Below are 23,719 nucleotides of genomic sequence, written 5' to 3'. Positions count from 1 at the left end.
GGGTAAGAACCATGCGGATGTTTTTAAATTTTGAAAAACCTTTTACCGAGACCTGATTAAATGGGTGGACACCCTGTTCTCGTGAGTAGGACACCTTAATGCAATGAAGGTGTCATTCCTCCCACATTAAAAATCTGACGTGTCTGCAAGTACAGAACGAATGGGGAAGTCCTACTCACTGTTGGTCGGCGCGGCACGTGGCTCACTGCCTTGTAAAGCGGGTCTTGGGCATTTCGGCCCAGTGTCTGTTCCCTAAAGAAGCATCTGCACCAGGAGACGTACCATGATGTTCACAGCAACGTTCTGGCCACAAGAACACACGGTCCGGATGTGACACAGAGAAAGTCACCACCAGGACAACGGCGCACTGTGGCATGTTCTTGCAAGAGCACACAGCAGTGACACGGAGTGCAGGCGTTTACCTCCGCGTGGACGGGCGCCGCGGGGAAACGCTGAGCGGGGGAAGGGTTGGGGGCAGGGAGGCCGGACGCAGCTCTGGGCTCATCCTCGGGCCTGGGCCCCACCAGCCGCCTTTCCTACCACCTTCCAGAGGCCTCCTGAGGGCACCTCCTGCACCATTCCTGAGCTTATGGTCGTCCTTATCGGGGGGGAAGCAGGTCTGCTCTGGACCAGAAGTCCTCTTGTGGCCATTTTAAATCTGCATGTAATGGTCCTAGAATGATATTGACCTATTATTTCGTCTTAATTTACAAACAGAAAGCACATGCCTGAGAACGCACAGTAAACTCAAGGCTCTGTGTCTCTGGCTGTTTGATATCAGTAAGTAAAGGTTTTGTGACATTATTTGTCCTTAAAAGGCTAACTTTTATTTTGCATTTTAAACAATAATGGGTTTATTGTCTGTAGCTCCTCCATTTTTCTTTGTTGAATTGGAGTTACATTCAGGGTAATGATAAGTGGTTTTTGCCCAGGGTCATAAAGACAAAGTCATTTTTCCCACATTTCACTCTGCTACTTTTAAAAGGCAAGAACATCGCTTCTTAAGGTTTTAGCTTAATAAATAATCTTGGTTCCTGAGATTTTTTTAAACATCACAGAAAAATTATATAAAATATATTAGAGAAAATATTTTGCATTTCATTTTCTAAAAGGCCTTTTTATGCTAGAAGTCATCTGTTCCTGATGTTGAAGCCGTGCAGAGGTTTTTTTGAATTTTTTGGTCTAGAATTTTTTTCAGGCCCTTCTCAGTAATCCCAAGATGAATGCCATCTGTGGAGCACCTCCTGTCGGTGTCAGAGGCAGGGGAGGAGGGCAGTTTGCAAACATCTCAGTGGCCCAAGCATCAGCCGAGAAGGTTAGGAATGAGCTGTTGTCAGGAGTCTTACGTGGCTCCCGAAACTGTGAGGTGATCCTTCGTGCGGCTGTAAATTGGGTTTGTGCTTCATCAATAAGCTTTCTGACGAGAAGCGTCCATCACGGTGTCTCTTATTTGCCACAGCAGAATAGAAAATGAAGTATCCCAGTAATTGCATTCTCGTTTCCTTCTCGTGGACAAGAAAGCGATGTGCTATAATTAGGTTTGATTGGAGTGCACGTTTCCGGTAAGATCTGAAATTAATGATGTTGCTATAGTGACACATCTGCGGCCACCAGTGCGTGAAACATAAAGTAATTCATTCGACAAGAGTAGACATCTGTTAACTGCCAGGATGCAGAGCGCATTGACACTGACCAGAAATACTAGGCGTTACGTGCTCAACGCGCCAACGATGCTGAAACCGGAGGACGGATCGTTTGCGCTGAACCTGCTGGGAGGGCCTCCACCTCCTCCCTGGCTACCCCGACAATGCCATTGTTTGAGGACAGTGCTGCCGAGGGTTCATAAATTTTAAAACTTGACTCAGGTGCAGCCTCTTAAAGCAATACATTAATTCCTGTGTTAGTTTTTATCTTCGTGTAGGACAAAGCCATGCCTGAAACACCCACTGAAACAACAGGTTTTCGGACGCATTTTAATCATAGCATCCATTACCCAACACGCCACGTTGTTTAGACTCGAATCACGTGTGAGTTTCATAGGACGGCATCATCGTGGTGGGGAAGCGCTGTTTCCATGGTTTCCAAGGGCACCAGAGCACGTGTGTGCCAGTCAGTGCGCACACACGCAGCGGAGCGTGTGCTGGTGTCCTTCGACCGGAGGACCACTGCGGCCTCTCCTGCCTGGTGGCCACGACTGGGGCCTCAGTTACGACGGGCGTGCACAGTCTCACCGAGGCAGGTGTTTGCTGACGCAGGTGCCTGGATGTGAGGGACACTGGCGTTTGGGGTGTTAGGCCAGTCGAGGTAGCACACACATACAGATGCCAGCAGTGCAGGGCTCGTGGTCTTTTGAGAAAGCCTCACATACAGCAAAGAGAATGTGTGACTCCGCCTCAAAGAAGGTCGAATAATTTTTAAACGGACGCGTACTCTGCAGTCTGGTAAATTAGTCATCACTTTTTAGAAGTTTTGCTTCCATTCCTGCGCCATAAGGTCTAAGTAATCGTGTTTCAATACAGCCATTGACCCCGTGTCCTTGTCACTTTGCTTGACCAGAATCTTTGCAGACAGACCTGCCCGGTGCAGGTGGGCCAGTGTCCCGCAGCCGCTCCTCTGCGGCCTGCAGAGTATTGGTCTGAGGCCAGGTCACAGCCCAGGAAGGTTTGACCAGAAAGTTTTGCGTCTGCTTCTCCTACGCCTCCTCTGCGTGGCTGTGAATCCCATCTGTCGCCACCCGGAGAATGGTGCCCACGGGACTTTTTCTTTGGAAACTAATTTTCTTTTTGCCTGCTTAGCTCAGTGTAGTCCAAAAAACTGCTTTGTTAAAGAGCTACAGCTTTTTTTTTTTTTTTTCCAGGAATCACAAACAAACCTTTTGTCACATTTTCTGTCCACAGAGCTGCCATGATGATCAGGTCACTGTGAGGCCGCTGCCCACCTCTCTCAGTCCCCGCCCTTTTCCACGTTTCAGATTTGGGACATCTTAACTTTTGTTGTATTAAGATGACAAAAATTGTAGAAACTATCAACTGGCTGGAATCATGAAAACATTTAAGATAAGACTTGAAAAATCATTTTGCATTGCTGACTCCTTAGTAACCAGTAGAATCTTATACTTACCTGCTGTCAGGAGGGCACAGAAAGCCCGAGACTAGCACTGACCTTCCCGCTCAGCACTTTACAGAGTCAGCTGCAGAGTAAAAACACCACTGAAATTTTAAAAATATTTTGATGATGCATCTTAATATGTTAAGTAATTACATGTGACACATGAAGGACTGTCTGCGTAAATATTCCAGTTTCTTCAACCCAACAGGATGTGAGTACATTTACTCAGGTGGCAAAATAACTAATATTTTATTGTTTATTTGATGAGGAGTGCTAGTCATTTGTTCAAATGTATCAGTTGTAAGCCATTGAAAACATGATTTATTAGCAACTTAGAAACTTTGGAAGATGCCACAGTCCACACTACACAGTGTTGGGTTCAAGTGACAGAGGTCAGGCTGTGTCGCCCTTAGCGTTTGGTGTAGCTTCTGAGCAGCCTTCACGACCATCTGAGTTTCCAGTATCTGGTCTCTGCACACCCGCACCTGGTCCACGCCGGCCGTCATCCCCATCCTCCCCTTTCCCGCCTCCCAGCCCTAGTAACCCCTAATTTCCTTTCTACCTCAATAGATCTGCCTGTTCTGGACATTTCACAGAAATGGAACCATACAATATGTGGCCTTTTCTGACCAGCTTCTTTCGCTCAGCATAACATTTTCAAGGTTCATCCGTGTTGTAGCCTGTGTCAGTAGTTGCTTCCTTTTCATTCCAGAGTAACATTCTGTTGCACAGATACACATTTTGTTTATCCATTTATCAGTTGATGGACATTAGAGAGTTGTTTCTGTTTTCTTGTCTGTGATGAGTGACACTGCCGTGAACATTCAAGGTTCCAGCCAAGGCAGTTAGGCAAGAAAAAGAAAAAGACATCCATACTGTGAAGGAGAGTAAAACTATCTATTTGTGTGTGACAGGGTCTTCGTGTAGACAATCCTAAGGAATCCCCTAAAAATCTGTTAGAACCGATAAATGAGTTTCGTAAGGTTTAAGATGCAAGATCAACATACAAAAAAGAATTTTATTTCTATACACTAGCAATGAACTATCCAGAAAGAGAATTAAAAAAACAATTCCATTGACAATAGCACCAAAAGATAAAATCAGTACTTCATAGTATTAAAATGGAAACAGTATTTCCCAACTTGATCTGCAGACTCTACACAATCCCTATTAAAATCCCAGCTGCCTTCTTTGCAGAAGTTGACAAGGAGAGCTTAAAATTCATACGGAAATATAAGGGACCCAGTGTAGCTGAAACAGTCTTGGAAAGGAGCACAGCTGGAGGACTCACCAGTTCCTCATTTCAAAATGTGTACAGAGCTACAGCGACCCAGACGCCATGGTGCTGCTGGGAGGGTCGGCGTCAGGGCCGAGGGGACAGAAGTGAGAGTCCGGGAGAAGATCTAACACTTACGGTCAGTTGGTTTTCAGCAGAGTGCCAAGATACTCAATGGGGAAAGAGTAGTCCTTCTAACAAACGGTGCTGGGAAAACTGCGTATCCACACACCGTGTACAGAAATTTGCTCCACATGGATCAGAGACATAAATGTAAGCACTAAAATGTCATCTTTTTAACTTGCTCAGTTTTCAGAAGCTATTCTGAATTTGTTTTCTGTTGCATTCTCCCCAACTCCATTAAGCAACTGAAGAAAGGACTGTCAGGTATCTACCCAAACAGAAAGCTTTATAAACATAACCCAGAAGGAAAAAGCAATAGTTCAAACCTGGGCTTGTTACCTTTTAAGTTATCTTAAACTATATGTGTAAATGCAACAATATATTCAGTATGTTAGTGTCTGCTTGCATGTATCTGTGGTGGCTCTCCGGCCTGCCCTGTTTCCAGGGGATCTTTGTCCGTACGTGGAATTACTCTCGCGATTTCTCCGACTGGTAGTAAGTAACAGGCCAGGTGAAGCAGCACAGTCGAAGCTGGAGCCTTAGCACTTGCAGTACAGCTAATTAAGGTGTTAAAACAGCAGTCACTCTACAGCCCCAGATTCCCTGCCTAGAAGTCGTCTGTGAATGGAGCGACTGTAACCACGTGCCTCTGGCTGTGGAAAATACCTGTCACTCACGTGGATGCAGCATTCGGGAGTGTCAGGTTTTTGTCTTCAGTGACCTCTGGGGATCTGACTCGGGTACATGCCACCTTAAACCCAGGGCGGATTTACGGGCCTGGGGACTGACCACCCGCGGGGGGCGGCGGGGAGATGTCGTGCTCCTGATAGAGAACGCCCCCCTCCGTCCACCCCGCGTGCAGAGTGGGCTCCAGAGCCATCTCTGCAGCCTCTGTCCAGCGTCGTCACAGCAAATCCTGGGCCTAGAGGGAACGTGTGAATCAGCCCCAGGGCCAACAAGCCACTAAGTGCAGACTGTGGGGAACTGAGGCCCTCGGGGAGTTTCTGAGGACAGAGCTGGGGGTCAGAGAGGCTTGGGAGACCTCGCCAGGTCCACATTCAAACCACAGTATAAAAGCCTGACACACAGGAGACGAGACAGCTGGGAGTCGGGACCGACCTCCTGTCTGATGTTGAGAGGTTAGGGTCATTTCTGGTGTGATGGCATCGGGGTTGTGTTTATTTTAAGAGCTTTTATTCGTAACACGGACGTGCTCGTGGATGAGGTGGCATGTTTGTGGTTGGCTCCAGCTGTGACGGGGCAGTGGCTGGGGCCCTCGGCGACCCTTGTGGAAGGGGTGACGGTGCCGGGCCTGGCGTGACGCTGCTCTGTCCACTTGTGTGTGTGCGGTGCTCCCGTCAACAAATGCAGAAGGTGGGAAGGAAGATAACATTCCTGACCTCCAGTCCCTGGCATCCCTCAAATTTGTAGTTGAAATTTCCTGCGTGTTTTGTTTTACTCCGGCTGTCGGTGTGCACTTGCACACACACACAAGAAAGGGGGTGTCCAGGGTGCGTTTCCACATGTTTCCAGGAAGGAAACGGGCGGTCAACAGGGAGGCCCCCAAATCAACGTTTTTCAGTGCGAATCAGCTCCCCTGCTCAGTAGAGCAGCAGGGACGCCTTGGCTGCTGGAGCAGAGCTGGCCCAGAATCACGTTTGTAACTGTCCCGCCATTCACTGCGGCGGGAGAACCTTTTGTTTTCAGTTCCTCCAGGAGAGGAATATTGTGAATATTAACATCAGATTAAAAGCTTCATCTCAGAAACTTTGTGAAGTTTTTCCTGTTCCTCCTCGGCCCCCGTGCGTAGCTGTAATCATTCAGAAGGAAGAGAGAAACAGAAAGAAACGGCTCGCTCTCGGGTTAGCAAGTGGGAAGAAGGTCTCTGGTAAGAGCGTTGACTGCGGAGAAGAAGTGTAACGTGTGTTCTTTTAACTAGAATGTGTCTTATGGAAAAGCACATTTATCTTACTTTTTGCCATCATTTCAGTGACATCCCTACTAGCTGTTACTTTTTAGCTGCGGAACGATAATTACATAGCTATCCTCAAGCGTTTCATGTAGCCAGAGCCCAGGCGTGTCCCCTGGTGGCCTCCGCTGCAGGAAGTACGCAGCTCAGGAGCGGCCCCTGCGCTCGGCCGCCGGGTCCTGGCTGCACACACGCGGCCCCGCAGCCCGGCCGTTCCTTGCAGCGCTGCGGTGAGAATCAGGGAAGATCACTGTGAAAACAGCTGCTGCCGTTGACTGTGCGCGTGCCGGGTTTCCGGGGTGGATGTCCAAGGTGAGAGTGCAGCATGCTCCAGCCGGCGGGCCCAGCCACTCGACGGGCCAGACGGCGTGTCCCGGGGGGGGGCCTCGCGGGCGTCACACGAGCAGTAGCCTGCATCGCCGTGTCCCCAGGCGCCGAGTCCGCTCGCACGATCGCTGGCATGCACAGCGTTATTCCTCCCAAACACCTCTCGCTTCCTCAGGTGGGTTTCACGTTGTGAGACAGAAGGTTCGTTCTGTGCATCTCTGTCGTGAGTTTTCTTCCAAAAGTTGTAGTTGTGGTGTGATGAATACGAGATCGTTCACGTTTTGTAAGTGTGATTCGCTTAGATGTTGTGATTATTTTTCTTGGCAGTTTTCACTCCCACCCAGACCTCAGCACACGCCAGCCGCCCCCCCCCCCCCACCTCGTCACCAGCACGGGGACCAGTCCCTCTCATGCACGGCCAGGTGTCCAGCACAAAACCAGAACCCAGAAGCACGACACGCGTCGTGATCTTGGGGATCGGGCACATCCGTGCTCCGCTTTCCCCCGGCTCCCCCACCAGTCCCTCCCCTGCGTCCTCACCGTCCTCACGGGCGGCTGCATGGGGGCCTTCCTGCAGCCCCTCTTCCCAGGACGCCGTCAGGTTCCCCTCACCCTTTGTGTTTCGGGCACTTTATATGCTTATTTATTTACCTTATTTATTCTTCTCCATATCCATGCGGGACCGGTGGTAATTTCTCTAGTTTGCAGACAAGCACTGAGGGTTGAGAGTTTAAAGTATCTCTGTGAGGCGCCACCAAAACCCAGCATGTAGTGATGCCTTATAAGGAGGTTTTTGCCAAACGAATGATTAAATTCCAAGTTCGTTAGAGACATGTGGGAACGTGAGAGTTGCTGGTGTGTCTGGAGAATGGTGGCCATGTGGACTGTGGCCTCTTTATTTTAGGTCTTTCTTACCTGTACGAGGTGGTTTTAAAAACCTAGAGAAATAATAGTTCATTCTTGGTGGGAGCTGTACAGGTGTTTGTTGTAATGTTCTTTAACTTTGCTGCACAGATTAAGTTATTAGTAATAAAAAGTCAGGTTAAAAGAAGTGTCATTAACCACAGTTCTGTTTATAAACTGTTTCGCATGTGTGCCTACTTACCATCCCCACCGTAAGTTACTGCCTCACATTCAAGGTATATCAGAGAAGAAAAGTCTCAATGAAATTCTTCAATTACGTCAATTAATCTGATACGTAAAATATTTTTAATTTAAATAATATATTTGATCATTTCTCAGAGAACTGTCCATTTGAACGCATGTAATAGAGGTAAACTTCATACTTATTCTAATAGGAATCAATGTAAAATTTCATTATCTTTTGACCATAGGTAAATAATAGAAATGTTGTTTTCATATCAAATCTTTGAAATAAAGCATTTATAGAACTTCCTTATTTCATTTGGAGGCTGAATCGTTGCTAACTACATTATTTAATATACCCTAGTATTTAAGTTAGTTATTCTTCATTTAATGAGGGTGGCATAACCAGAAAAACCCCTTTAAGCTGCACTTCTCACGTAATTCTGATTCTGTTAATCAAAGAAACACAGGGACCATTTATTAAAGGGGCTACCTAGAATTCTGTAAAAGGCAGAATTTATAAAACTGACAAGCATCCCTGACAGTAGCTGCTCTTTGAAATTTATGAAACCCTGGATCATATGTTACATACATTCTTTTGAGAGTGTTTGCCAAAACAGCCTCTAAATAGTAATTGTAAACTGTGGATTTTCCCTTTATTTTACAATAACCTCGGGGCGCTGCGGGGAGTCCTGTCAAATGAGCTACTTTGCTTTGAACACTAGTCCTGAGTAATGGGCGTGGAGTCACAGGTAGATATGAAGACGGTTTGTATCATATTTTCAACATTGTGTGGGCCAAAGAAAACAAAGATTAGTTACTGTGGTGTCTTGTAGACTCGTAAAAGGTCCGACTTTTACTGTGACCGCGTGGCTCTCGGCTCATATTCACACTCTTAACTACATCAGTGCCCGTGGGTGACCCTTCTCTGTGCTTTGAAACAAGTGCAGAAATCCCGGGGACAGGGTTGGGGGGCACAGCTCGTAGCACGGGCTGCCGGGGTTCACAGGGAGTTCCCCCTGCACCACACCGTGTGGCTCTCCTTCTGTAAAACCGGAGCAGCCCAGACTGTGTGCGTGTATGTTTTCATATTAAGTGCTAGATGCACAGTGTTTAGGGTCTCCTGTCAGGGTCACAAGATAAATAACACTGGGAACTTACGTGCCACTTTTAATGGAAGTTCACCAAGTTTTTGAAATACACGGTGTTACCTCTGCTGCCCCTCTGTTCATTGCTGTTACTTCACTGCATTTGGTTGTGTATCTTTTGATTGGAAGCTGAAACCTAAAACTGACCTGCCCGGGTTGGTGGGCAGTGCCAGGGCAGATGCAGAGGGCCCACACCGGGGTTCACAGGCTAGAGACCAGCTGGAGAGAAAACGCCTCTCCTTCCTCACCTCCTCTCCGTACGACACACGTGGATGGCAAGGCCTAAATGCATTGTTTCTGTTCAATGAAAAATACTTAATTTTTCGAAATAGACTTATTTGAAACGGATCGACGCACTGGTCTCTCAGGCAGCGTTCTCGGGTGTAGTTACAAAGAGAGTGACTCAGAACTGGAAGACAGAGTCCAGACCTTCTCCACAGAACCAGAACCCTTGCCGTTACTAAAAGTTACTGAAAGGGGAACCTGACGTTCCAGGAAGGAAGCTCTGGTCCTCACTAGTGAAATGAAAACATAGTGCAGGTGACGCTGGAGGACGCTTTGCGTGGCCAAACAGCGTGCTCACAGGTGCAGAGCGCGTCCAGCCCTGGGCGTGGGGCGCGTGGGGTGCGGCCTCCATCTGCCTGATGGGCCACCTGAGTTGACGGTGTCCTTGCTGCTTCTGCCCTAGGAACCCTCACCCGGAACGAGATGGTATTTAAGCGGCTGCATCTGGGCACCGTGTCTTACGGGACGGACACGATGGATGAGATCCAGAACCACCTCGTGAATTCGTACTCACAGGTAAGCCGGTTCAGTCCTGCAGGGGATCTTCTGGCAGAAGTACCCGGTGCTGCTGAGTGGCCCTGAGCCTGTTACCTGCTTGACCTGCAACGTGGCACCTTCTCTCATGATGCTAACGCATTACTTTACTCATCGTGCGTTTATAAATCAAGGAACAGTTTTTGGACTAATTTTAAATTAAAATTTCCATATTGTATAGTCATAGGCTTAACGACCTTAAATCGTTTATTCTTATTAAATTTTCTTAGTGGATTATTTGTATAAATCACTCAGTAAACATAGTATTTTTAAGAGTATTAAGTGGAATCCTGCATCAAATATGTTTCTTAACAATCCCTCTGTTTTTCCTCATAATTAATAAGGCTTTCTCATATTTTTTAAAGGTACATATTTTTAACCTTTTCAGTAAACAGAAGTAGGAACCGTAATTTTTCTGCCCTTCAACTTCCACGATTATCCGTGCGCAGCTGGTCCTGTTTCATCATAGCCAGTGTCCGTCAGATTGTTATTTCGAAGTGAAACTTGAATATAATATCACATTAGTTCATCTGTAAATATGTAGTCTGTATCTCTCAGAGATAAGGACAGGGTTTTTTTGTTGTTTGTTTTTTTGTTTTTTAAGACGAAACCTCAATCTTGTCTTTTTCACTGGAGCCTCTACAGGAAGAGGAATTGTTTCTTTCACGTGAGGGTGCAGCCTGGTGGTTACAGCATCCGTTCTCTGCCAGGGCGTCTGGGCTGGGATCCTCCCAACCTTTCAGGCTCCTGACGTTAGGTGTGTCAGGGCCACTGGGTGCCCAGGTCAGGCGGAGACCCTGGAGCGGTGGGGACATAAGCCACCTTCCAGTTTATTTTCCGCTGCGTGGTTTCCACTGCCCTTTCCCAAGTAGGGCTTGTGTTTCAGTCCCTGGGTTTCTTCTTACCCATTGTATAACTTGCAGTCACTGATTCAGCGTCATCAAACCCAGCCATCCCAGGGCATCGATTCAGGACCACTTCCTGAGGCCTCTTCTCTCCTGAGGAGCCGAGGTGTGTGGGGTTGGCACGTGCAGAGCGCTCGCGGGGTGTGATGGCCACGTGTCTCCCTGCTGCCGCCAGGCTCCCTGGGCCACGCCGGCGCCCCACCTGCCGAGGTCGGCAGGTTCTTGTTTGCAGGCCTTTGTCTCCCACTTGATTTCACGAAAACTGGACTGAATTACCCTTGCCCTCTGCAGTTCTTCCTTGTATGTTGTCAGCCTTATATTCAGTTTTGTGAAAACCGTCTCTTTTTTCTGTAATGTGCACCAGTCTGGCATGTACTTTACTATTGAGATGCTGTCAAATGAAAACAATCTTATATGAGGATGTATGTATTATATGTGTGGTCATACATGCCCAGAAATGTACATACGTGCAAGAACACTTAAAACCAAGCACTTTATTGATTAGGATGTCATTCATTTTAATACAGAGTAGTTTGTAACCTAGAATATTTATTAATAGAAGAAAAAATTTTAAAGGGGAAGGAACACGACTTCCCTTCTCCTTGTAATCTATGTCTAGATTAAATAGTACCAGGTAACATCTGTTTTAAACAATATTAATTTATATTACCCATGAATATGATTTTAATAATTCCAAATAAGTTATTTTACTAGAAAAAAACTTAAAAGCAGAAAAGGTGAGTCATATAAAAACAGCAAATAGTATTCCATCTAAGAAGTTTAAAAATCTTTTTACTAAAAGCTGTGTGTTGGTTAGCTGGGCAGACAGTCCTTTTATGTGAAACTGATTTTATTCCTTACGTTTCATTATTAAGTTGATAATAGTCTGCTGGGTCCACAGTAACGTAACACAGATCTTGTGTAACCCGATCACGTTTACCCACTGGAAGCATTTGGTGATGAGGACATGATCGTGAGTGGAATTTGTGTGGAGTGAAACGATACAGCCGTCGGTAAACACGGCACATTCAGCAGGAGGAGGCCGCCGCATTCTTCGGCTGTGCTAGCGGCGGGGCAGGCAGGACGCAGGTGTGGGTCGGAGGCGTGGGCAGGAAGGGCGCCAGCTGAGCAGAGGAGCCGCCCCTCGTTAGCCGGCACTGTAATCTGATGGGCTCTGCACAGCCGCCCGGAAGCAGGGGCCTGGCTTTCCAAGGGTTGTCGGGAGTTCCCCTGAGGTTCAGGGGAGAAGTGTCTGATGAGCCTTGGGGTCGGGGCACTCCCAGGCCCCCCCCCACCGGAGGAGATGAAGGCGGGTGGAGATGTCTGTCCAGGGCTGTCAGGCACATCCGGGAGGAGTGGGTGGTGGCTTCAAGGAACAGTTTTGAAATATGACGGGAGGGTCGCTTTTCCTCCCACTGCGGTGATTATTGTATCTGATGATTATTATCTACAAACCAGACACTCTAACTTCAGAGACGGTTGCAAAGCTGGATGAGTTCATAGTATTAAGGGAACGTTCATTATCATGTTTTCCTGCTTTTAGCTGTATACCTTTTTTTTTTAAATAAATGTTTGTTTTTATTTATTTATCTTTGGCTGCTTTCGGTCTTCGTTGCTGCGCGCGGGCTTTCTCTAGTTGTGGCGAGCGGGGGCTACTCTTCATCGCAGTGCATGAGCTTCTCATTGTGGTGGCTTCTCTTGTTGCAGAGCACGGGCTCTAGGCGCACAGGTTCAGTAGTTGTGGCTCGCGGGCTGTAGAGCGCAGGCTCAGTAGTTGTGGTGCATGGGCTTAGTTGCTCTGCGGCATGTGGGATCTTCCTGGACCAGGGCTCGAACCCATGTCCCCTGCATTGGCAGGCGGATTCTTAACCACTGTGCCACCAGGGAAGCCCAGCTGTATATACCATTTTATGCACAGCAGTTTTTAAAGAGAAACGAGAGCAGTTGTGAGTGTCCTATTCCATTCTGTTTTTAACTTTGCTTTTAGAAAGGACTTAGCAAATTCATGCCATGGTTACAGTGAATCTACTCAAAGGAGATGGAGAGATTTTGAGTATTATAGCAAATATTTTGGTTACTCGACAACTGGGAAATGTCAAAGCACTTTGTAGTACAAGGATAAAAGGGTAACTTGTCACCCCAGTGGGGTGCATGTCAGAGGTAATCGTCTCGAGCTGGTCTTAGTCCTGGCTAAGGCTAAGCAGCCCATCAAAGTCATGCGCGTTACTCATCCCAGCACCGGCTCTGCTGTCTCTAATTCTTCGGCGTCCTGTGTTTGGCAGACGCAGTCCCAGGCCAGTGGAAACAACGCCAGTTCAGCACCCCCAAGAAAAGCCCAGTCCTCAGCGCCCAAGGTCAGGAAAAGCGTGAGCAGCCGGGTCCACGAGGCCGTGAAGGCTGTCGCCCTGTGTCACAACGTGACCCCCGTGTACGAGGCCCGCGGCACGGCCGGGGAGACCGAGTTCGCCGAGGCCGACCAGGATTTCAGCGACGACAACCGCACCTACCAGGCCTCCAGCCCCGATGAGGTCAGTCGGGCCGAGCGGCCCATTCCCGACGGGTCCTCGGGGTGCGGACGGCGCCTCCCCGAGGGCTCACTGGGCTCCGGGCCTGAGGAGTTTCTTGTGGGGTGAGGAGGGGGCTTGACGGTGGTTTTCAGTGCGGGCTTTCGCCACAGGTCAGGAATCTGGCCAGCTCCCTCCTGGCGGGACCCCTGCCCTGACCCAGGCCTTGCGGGCATGTGCCCACACGTCCCAGAACGGCCTCGAGTCAGTTCCAGGAAAGCCGTGAGCGGACTCGGGGAGCTTACTGACTCCATAAGGTCTGCAGGCTGCACCCTCCCGTGTCCTCTTCTCTCCGAGTGAATCTTCATATTTGCACGTTAAATTTCCAGTTATTTTTGCCAGAATTTAGATATGATGTATGTATTTCAAAACAGAATTAGGATGTAAATAATTTCAAAAACCTACAGAAGACAGAAATGGTAAAATCTTAAATGTGGTAAATGAGTCATTTCTGACTTTACATCAGTCATTCTTTGATTTTTAGGTTGATAAAAATTATTATTAAATTAATTTGTCCACTTCCTGTACAATCTTAGTGTACTTTATATATAGTTTTCTCATCTACCCTTTGCACTCAGGGTTCTGATAATTCTGTAAAGTCATCAAACCAACCATGGACGTGAAATGAGCAGACTTCTTCAAATATCTTGTAAAACTGGATCATATAAGTAAATAACCTCTCAAAAAAGTACCTTCAATCAAAGGTTTTAAAAACTCTGACCTAATGTTTTAAAGAGAGGAACCTGCTGATCCCATTAACAAGTTTATTTCCAAAGAGAAGCGTCCTTCCTCCCTGACAGCACTCCCCCAGCCCGAGGCTCTGCGTCCAGGAGGGGCCCCTCTGCTGCCCTCGGGCACGCTCCTCTGTGCTGTGCAGCCTTCCTGCTCGGGAACAGCCGGCGGTGTCCCTCCTCTGGTTTCCACGACAGTACTCTCGTTCCCGAAGGTGCCCGCACGGCCTCGTCTGCAGACCCCTGGGGGCTACAGGTGGACCACCGGCACGGGTTCTTAACCCTGTCTACACATCCCGTGGACTACTAGCTCTGTTTTGTTTTGTTTTTTTCATACTTGCCGTTCTCTATGCACATGCTCAGTTCTAGAAGTGCTGATTTTCCAGCAGGCCTGGTGGGACTGACGTTCCTCCATTCTGAAAATCCAGCAAGTTGCACCCACAACTGAGAACCGCTGAGTCTTGTACATCTTTCCTTTTGACGTGCTTTCAGGGTACGAGGTGAGAACCAGTGCTGTCAGCAGCGCCCCGCACAGTCTCAGGGTGTAAAGCGCAGGGGACCCCAGCTACGGCGTTCTCACTTCCTAACGATAAACCCTGAACGCACCAGCAGGCTCAGGGCATTTACCAGCTCCTAACGCCGCTTTATTTTTTGAGAGCAAATTTATTTTTGAAGCTTTAGTTACATAGGTATTTCTTTTTTTTTTTAATTGAAGTATAGTTGATGTACAGTGTCATGTAAGTTACAGGTGTACAGGATAGTTAGTGATTCACAATTTTTAAAGGTTATACTCCTTTTATTGTTATTGTAAGAGATTGGCTGGGTTTCTTCCCTCGTGGCACAGTGGTTAAGAATCCTCCTGCCAATGCAGGGGAGGGACACGGGTTCAAGCCCTGGTCCGGGAAGATCCCACATGCCGTGGAGCAACTAAGCCCGTGCGCCACAACTACTGAGCCTGTGCTCTAGAGCCCACGAGCCACAACTACTGAGCCCACACGCCACAACTACTGAAGCCCGCGTGCCTATAGCCCGTGCTCTGCAACAAGAGAAGCCACCACAATGAGAAGCCCATGCACTGCAATGAAGAGTAGCCCCCGCTCGCCGCAACTAGAGAAAGCCCGCGCGCAGCAACAAAGACCCAGCGCAGCCAAAAATAAATAAATAAATAAAAGATTATTTTAAAAAAAAGATTGGCTGTATTCCCCGTGTTGTACAATATATCCTTGTAGCTTATTTTATACATGATAGTTTGTACCTCTTACTCCCCTCCCCCATCATGTCCCATCCCCTATCCCTCCCCACACTGGTAACCACTAGTTTGTTCTCTCTGTCTGTGAGTCTGTTTTTTGTTATATTTCCTAGTTTGTTGTATTTTTTAGATTTCCCACGTATAAGTGATATCATACGGTATTTGTCTTTCTCAGTCTGACTTACTTCACGTAGCATAACACCCTCCAAGTCCATCCACGTTGCTGCAAATGGCAAATTTTTCTTCTTTATCCGTTCTTTATCCTGTTGATGGACACTTAGGTAGCTTCCATATCTTGGCAATTGTAAATAATGCTGCTACAAACATTGGGGTGCATGTATCTTTTTGAATTGGTGTCCTTGTTTTTGTCAGATACATAGCCAGGAGTGAAATTGCTGGGTCGGTCATATGGTCGCTCTATTCTTAGTTTTCTGAGGAACCTCCATACCATTTTCCACAGTGGCTGCGCCAATTTACACTCCCGCCAACAGTGCACAAGAGTTCCCCTTTCTCCACATCCTTGCCAGCGTTTGTTATTTCTTGTCTTTTTGATGATAGCCATTCTGACCGGTGTGAGGTGTTGTCTCATTGTGCTTTTGATTTGCATTTCTCTAATAATTAGCGATGTTGAGCATCTTTTCATGTGCCTGTTGGCCATCTGTATGTCTTCTTTGGAAAAATGTCTCTTCAGGTCTTCTGCCCATTTTTTAATCAGGTTGTTTGTTTTTGATGTGGAGTTGTATGAGCTGTTTTTATGTTTTGGATATTAACTCCTTATCGGTCACATCACTTGCAAATATTTTCTCCCATTCAGTAGGTTTCTTTTGTTTTGTTGATGGTTCCCTTTGCTGTGCAAAAGCTTTTAAGCTTAATTAGGTCCCATTTGTTTATTTTTGCTCTCAATTCCTTTGCTTTAGGAGACATCTAAAAAAATATTGCTACGATTTATGTCAAAGAGAGTTCTGCCTATGCTTTCTTCTAGGAGTTTTATGGTTTTGGGTCTTACATTTAGGTCTTTAATCAGTCTGAGATTCTTTTTTGTATGTGGTGTTAGAGAATGTTCTAATTTCATTCTTTTACATGTAGCTGTCCAGTTTTCCCAGCACCACTTTTGTTTTGTCAATTTAGAAATTATAACATGTTGTTAGTCATGTCAGAGCTTATAGGTGGTGAAAAAACAGCCAAAAAGATGAAAGTTTGGTTTTTTTTAAACATGGAAAGCTGAGAACATTCCCACTTGGTCCTCCATCTCCACTGAAACTCAGCGTTTCCTCTTTTCCCTGTGGTTGTCACCACCGCTGTGACCTCGGGGTCACACGTCCAGTCTTGGTGCCCAGAGTTAGGAGCCGAGGGAGCCTTCCCTGAGGACACCTCTCCAGGCCCCGCCCCCGGCGCCACACAGCAGGACAGACCTCCCTCCCCAGCTCACTCTCGAGGGGCTCCTGCACGCAGCTGTGCCACTGTCCCTGCAGCTCTCCTCCTGGCAGCCGTCTGCACCAGAGCCCGTGGTGCCTGCCCAGGACCTAACGCCTGCCTGCTTCACGAAGTGGGCCTGGACCTCACGGTGATTTCCAGACATGAGGCACTCAAGTCCGGCCGCTCGCATGGTGCCCACGGGCCTGACCTCTGCCCCCGGCCTGTGTCCAGCTCTGCCCGATGCCAACACTCGTCTTGGTCTCGAGCAGCTAGTGGGCTGGGTGCACCCCGGTGACGGGGGTGACGGGGGCGTTCTGTTTTCCCAGCACTGTTTATTATTTGAAGCGGTGACAGTAAACGTACTGCTTTTATAATGAGTCAGAGTTTTGGTATTCAACCAGAAAGAATGAAGAAGCTGAAGGAAAAGCAGCAGCTCTGAACCTGATCTCAAGTGACTGTGGCCTCTCCAGCTTCGTCTTCCCAGTGCCCTCGGACGTTTCGTCCGCGCCGTGTGACGTGTCCCAGCCACGCGGTGCTCCTGTCACGTGCAGAGTCTGTGCTTTCATTCCGTCTTCCGGGACCTGGGCTCTGTGCATCGTGGCGGACGGAACCCCAGGCCTGGGAGGTGGTGGGACAGCACTGCCGGTCCGCTTGGAGGGGGGCCGGAAGGTGTGGTGGTGACCTGAGATGAGCCTCGTCGACACGGGGCCTCGGTGCCGCATGCCCGTCCCTGCATCCCCAGCTGGTCCGGGAGGAGCTTTCCCTGTGGGTTAGCCGGGCGGCGTCTCGGAGTTAGATGCTTTCACCTTTTTGTGAGTCGCCATGCCTCTCTTCCCAGGAAGTGTTAGGAGAGCCCGTGGAAACTGGGGCTGCCTGCGGTGTGGTCAGTTGCTGAGTCGCTCCACAGGGTAGCTCAGCCGTCGTACAGAGGGGAAAGCAGGGGGTGTGGAAGCACCCCGCTGTCTTCAGGGCGCATATTCCAGGCGCCACGTCCCAGGTCAGTTACACGGTGGGCGGGAGCTCAGGGTCCCCTTCATCGTCACCACCGCTCTGCTTTATAGATTATGTCAACCAATAGGTGTGTGAAGATCTCTTTGCAGCCACAGCTCAGTATGACTTTTGGAATCGTGTGTGTGTACCAGTGTTTTTACTGGGTGACAGGGAACCTCGGAGGACGGCACAGCTCAGTGGTCCCAGCAGCTGTGGCGGCCTCGGCTGATGGGGTGGGTCGTTAGGAGGCACAGGAGCTGCCCCTTCCACCCTGCCGTGCCCTGTCGGCCTTGAGACAGGTACCGGGTCCCCGTGACGCTCTTTGAGAGGAAATGCACCACCTCTTTTTCTTACAAAGGAAGGGTTAAGCACACTGTTTTTCATAGTCTAGCATTCTAGAGATTCTCTCAAGTTCCACGTGATTACATACTGAAAACGTGTGCTTTCCCAGTCCTGAGCATGGAAAACTTAGACCACAGATGTTTCCCAAGGAAAATTTTATTGGAAGTTTCAAAAATCCTGTAGTACGTATTTACCTTATTACCTCCCAAAAATAAATTAAAATTTTGTTGAAAATACCTGAGATTGGGGCTTCCCTGGTGGCGCAGCGGTTGAGGGTCTGCCTGCCAATGCAGGGGACACGAGTTCGAGCCCTGGTCTGGGAGGATCCCACGTGCTGCGGAGTGGCTGGGCCCGTGAGCCACAACTGCTGAGCTTGCGCGTCTGGAGCCTGTGCTCCGCAACAGGAGAGGCCGTGATGGTGGGGGGCCCGCGCACCGCGATGAGGAGTGGCCCCTGCATGCCGCAACTGGAGAGAGCCCTCGCACAGAAACGAAGACCCAACACAGCCAAAAATAAATAAATAAATAAATAAAAAATAAAAATAAAGGAATTCCTTTAAAAAAAAAAAAGTAAAGTAAAATACCTGAGATTGTTTATCTTTAGGTTTTTATGTTATAGCACTTTTGAAATCTTAAATTAGGAATTCACAATAGAGAGGGGTTTCACTGATTCCAAGATTTCCAGAACTAAATAGAAACTGCTAATCTTATATTTAAAATTTTTACTTCAAAATTTCTTCCTACTTTGGAAGTTGGACAATGGTTAAAAGTGGCATACCATTAAGTAACCTTTAAGAAATCCCTAACACGTATTTTAAATCTAAAAATGAAAAGACTCAACTTCATCATAATTTTTAAAGCACTCAGTTGATGCAGTGTTTGCAGGTCCCCAAAGCCCAAGGAAAATCATCTGAACGGTTCATTATTTCGCTTATTGAACTTCGCTGCAGTTAGGTTGACGGATGATGGCAGTGTTTCCCAATCACCAAAGTACTGTTTTAAAAGCATTTTTTATTGAATAAAGTGCTTAGAATATTGCACCCTGGAGCTTTTTTCAGGGAAATGGCTCAGTTGATGTTCTCTGTTTGCCCTCAGCCTTGACCGATCACAATGTGTACGGTTAATGAGCAACCTTATCATTTAGGAGACTTAACTGGCTTTATACGCTCTGCATCAACACTGTTCTCTGATAATCCCTACTTGCTTATGGCCCTTGTGTCTTCTCATCTTATTATTATTTATTTATTTATTTATTTTTTGGGCTGTGTTGGGTCTTCATTTCTGTGCGAGGGCTTTCTCTAGTTGCGGCAAGCGGGGGCCACTCTACATCGCGGTGCGCGGGCCTCTCACTGTCGCGGCCTCTCTTGTTGTGGAGCACAGGCTCCAGATGTGCAGGCTCAGTAGTTGTGGCTCACGGGCCTAGTTGCTCCGCGGCCTGTGGGATCTTCCCGTACCAGGGCTCAAACCCATGTCCCCTGCATTAGCAGGCAGATTCTCAACCACTGCGCCACCAGGGAAGCCCATCTCATCTTAGTTTTCAGAAAGAATGTGACTTATTGAGTAGAACGTGCTGGTTTTTGAGTCTCTGATCTTGCAGCAGTTCTTCATTTTCACTTTCCTGAAAACAGAGAGGCTCTCCTACCTTACCTGTGCATGTGCACAAATGCATTTTTATTATACAGATAATGGAATTCTGGGGAATTTAAGCTGTTAAAGGCTTTCTGAGGTGTGGTCACTGGGCACTTTGCAGTGACGTGTGTGTTTGGAGCTGTCACGTGCAGTGGGTGCTGGAGCGTCAGAGCGGGAGGAGTGATTTCGGATTCAGAACCTGCAGCCTACTTAGGCCCCGGTCACTGTTTCTTATGATAAGTGGTCAATATTTCATTTTCTCCAAGAGCGTAGAAAGTTTCGCTTGCCTGTCACTTTGCCTGTACAGCCTCAGCGTAGCAGACTCCAGCTTAGCAAACTTTACATGTTCCTGGAAATTCCTGGACAAAGTTAAAATCCAGCCCTCGTGAGCTGTGTGTCCAGTGCAGCTGCAGGAAGCTGAGACGGAGCCAGTGTCCCCAACAGGCGCCACCGAGTCAGCTCAGGGGGCGGCGCCTCGGGCGCCAGATCGTCACCTCGAGTGAGCAAGGCCAGTGCGACGCAACCCCAAAACCCCTGGCCGCTTTGGTTCAAAAAGATTGATTGGCCATGATTTTCAATGACTCTTAGGCCTGTAAACTTGCTGTCTGTTGGTAACATCCTTTCTCCTCTGTGGCCATGTCCCTCACATGTATAATTTCTATATTAAGTATTATTTCAGGGTGTAGGTATCATCTGCTCATGTGGACATTTGCGTGCAAGAATCAGCTAAAGTTTATGACAAACCACGAGTGGATGACTTAAAAACAGAAGCGCGTCCCACCCTTAACAGCGTTGCTTTTGATTTACTCTAACATATGCAGTGTGCTGTGGATTTAAATTCACTTTATGGTGTCTGCTTATTGAAGCAGGACTCGCTGTGGTGTGGCGTCAGCATGTTTGTGGGGAGCAGGTCCCTGTCTGTGACGTGAGCCCCGCTCCGTGACCCTCAGGAGCAGGACAGAGCGTGAGCCACACAGCCTGCCATGAGTATTGACTGGCAGCTTTTCCAGGCGATCAGGTTCACGTTATGTTCATAATTCTAGTAAATTATAACAGTGATGGTAGTACCACAGTTGAAAATGAAGACATGTCGGTGATCGAATTATGATTTATAAAGTACGCGGTAAGTAATGTGTCCCTGGAGCATAGCTGGCAGTTGTGCGGGTGTAATCGCTAATGTGGAAAAGGAAACGTCTCCCAGGCTTTCCAAGATTGATAGCACAGGGCTTCCCTGGTGGCGCAGTGCTTAAGAATCCGCCCGCCAATGCAGGGGACACGGGTTCGAGCCCTCATCCGGGAAGATCCCACATGCCGCGGAGCAACTAAGCCCGTGTGCCACAACTACTGAGCCCGCGAGCCACAGCTGCTGAGGCCCGTGTGCCTAGAGCCCATGCTCTGCAAGGAGAGAGGCCACCGCAATGGGAGGCCCGTGCACCGCCACGAAGAGCGGCCCCCGCTCGCCACAACTGGAGAGGGCCCACGTGCAGCGGCGGAGACCCAACGCAGCCAAAAATGAATAAAAAAATAAAATAAATGTAAAAAGGGGGAAAAAAGGAAACTTTGATTAAAAAAAAGAATGATAGAACAGAAATTTCTGAATAATGGAATTATAGAGAAAATTAATAATAAAATCTTGCCCCGCACAAGTTACTTAGCATGGAGAAGTGTGAAAGCATAAACCAATTGCCTGTGACAACAATTACCCAAGTGTGTTACTAACTTGGCCTCTGGATGAGATTTAGCTTAGGCTTCCACTTAGATACGTAATTTTTACACTCACATTTTAATTATTTTGACCTTTGTATTATTGTCAATAATCACATTGTTAGAAATGTCTTAAAGCTAAGTTAGAGAAATAGTCATTCTTACATGGCCTGTACCATCACTGACAGCATCCAAAGGAAACAGGAAGAGGTGGCACCTCCTCTGCCCCTTCCACTGGGAGGGCCACACCAATGGGGAAAGCAAGCAGCAGTGTGTTAACTGCTCCTGAGATGAATTCTGAGTCAAAGACCTAAAAATTCCACCCGCCCCCAGCAGCTTTCTTCTTCTGTTAGAAGGACCACATGTAGCGGCAATCTGACCCAATACGGGGATAATGTCCCAAGAGGGGCCGTGGTCAGGGGAGGCCAGTGGTCAGAAGCAGCCTCCATGTGAACACCGAGCATCTCCCGCTCAGACACCACCTCCCGGGAGTGGTCAGCAGATGGAAACTCCACCTCCACCGGCTCATGTGTTAGGCAGTGCCTTGCAAATCAAACCGGGGCTGTGCACTGGTAAAACGCAATGAAACAAATGAGGTTGGCATCCAACTAAAAAGTTTAGAAGAAAAAGGCAAGACCAAAGGAAAGTAGGAGAAAGAAAAGATAAAGGAAAACGTGAAAGTAACGATTGAATAAGCAGTAAATTCAAAAGCTGATCCCTTGAAAGGTAAATAAAATGGAAAAACTGTTGGCAAAAATAGTAAATAATACAAAACAGTGAATGCAGACTAAGAATACACACATAAAATTATGCATATGAAGAGTGTATAATAGATGAGCTTAAATTTTTATGAGAGTATATTAAAACACAGCCCAAATGCTATTATTTTTGAAAACCTCATTAAATAACCATGTTCAGGAAAAATATATATTAGCAAAATGGAGTCTAAAGAACTACATTAAACCTGGGTAGACCAGAAAAGAGGAAGAAACAAAACTGTCTCTTTTGTTTTAATAGATGATATGATTGTCTCCATATAAAATCCCAAAAAGGCTCTACCAAAAATTTAACTCTCTACTAAGATTTAATAAGTGAGTTTACCAAAGTTGCACATTATGATATCCATATACAAAAATTACTCATATTTGTATATACTAGCAACGAGCAATTAGAAATTGACATTTTAAAATGTACCATTTATAAAGCACCAAAAAAAAAACCATGAAATGCTTAAGGGTAGATCTAACAAAATATGTATAGGATTTGTATGCTGGGAAGTGTAAGACAATGAAGAAAAATCAAGGACAGTCTATATATGAGAACTATATTGTGCACATGGATTGGAAGACTTTCTGTTACCAAGATGTCAGTTGATTTTTTTATAAAGATGCCAAGGAAATCCAGTGCAGAAAGGATGATTGTTTAAATAAATGAGACCCAGAACATTTTTTTTAACATCTTTATTGGAGTATAATTGCTTTACAATGGTGTGTTAGTTTCTGCTTTATAACAAAGTGAATCAGTTATACATATACTTATATCCCCATATATCTTACCTCTTGCATCTCCCTCCCTCCCACCCTCCCTATCCCACCTCTCTAGGTGGTCACAAAGCACCGAGCTGATCTCCCTGTGCTATGTGGCTGCTTCCCACTCGCTATCTATTTTACATTTGGTAGTGTATATATGTCCATGCCACTCTCACTTTGTCCCAGCTTACCTTTCCCCCTCCCTGTATCCTCAAGTCCATTCCCTAGTCGGTCTGTGTCTTTATTCCCGTCTTGCCCCTAGGTTTTTCATGGCCATTTTTTTTTTTTTTTTTTTTTTAGATTCCATATATATGTGTTAGCATACGGTATTTGTTTTTCTCTTTCTGACTTACTTCACTCTGTATGACAGACTCTAGGTCCATCCACCTCACTGCAAATAACTCAATTTCGTTTCTTTTTATGGCTGAGTAATATTCCATTGTATATATGTGCCACATCTGCTTTATCCATTCATCCGATGATGGACATTTAGGTTGCTTCCATGTCCTGGCTATTGTAAATAGAGCTGCAATGAACATTGTGGTACATGACTCTTTTTGAATTATGGTTTTCTCAGGGTATATGCCCAGTAGTGGGATTGCTGGGTCGTATGGTAGTTCTATTTTAGTTTTTTAAGGAACCTCCATACTGTTCTCCACAGTGGCTGTATCAATTTACATTCCCACCAACAGTGCAAGAGGGTTTCCTTTTCTCCACACCCTCTCCAGCATTTATTGCTTGTAGATTTTTTGATGATGGCCATTCTGACCGATGTGAGATGATATCTCATTGTAGTTTTGATTTG

General features: G+C 46.9%; 1 protein-coding gene across 12 annotated transcripts in view; it reads left to right on the top strand.

Annotated features, from left to right (window-relative positions):
* The window catches only part of ATP9B (ATPase phospholipid transporting 9B (putative)), a 225,459-nt gene that overhangs the window by 168,492 nt on the left and 33,248 nt on the right, over positions 1–23,719 (top strand). For all 12 annotated transcript variants that reach the window (XM_082418507.1, XM_082418499.1, XM_082418501.1 and 9 more), the window contains 2 exons: positions 9,726–9,838; positions 13,044–13,289. In XM_082418507.1, the coding sequence (XP_082274633.1) occupies positions 9,726–9,838; positions 13,044–13,289 (359 nt within the window). The remainder of the gene's footprint in view (positions 1–9,725; positions 9,839–13,043; positions 13,290–23,719) is intronic.

The sequence above is a fragment of the Balaenoptera physalus genome, assembly GCF_965194825.1.
Source record: "Balaenoptera physalus genome assembly, chromosome: 12".
In the NCBI taxonomy this organism is placed as follows: domain Eukaryota; kingdom Metazoa; phylum Chordata; class Mammalia; order Artiodactyla; family Balaenopteridae; genus Balaenoptera; species Balaenoptera physalus.
Note: the sequence above shows the minus strand (reverse complement) of the source record. Positions and strands in the feature narration are given on the sequence as shown.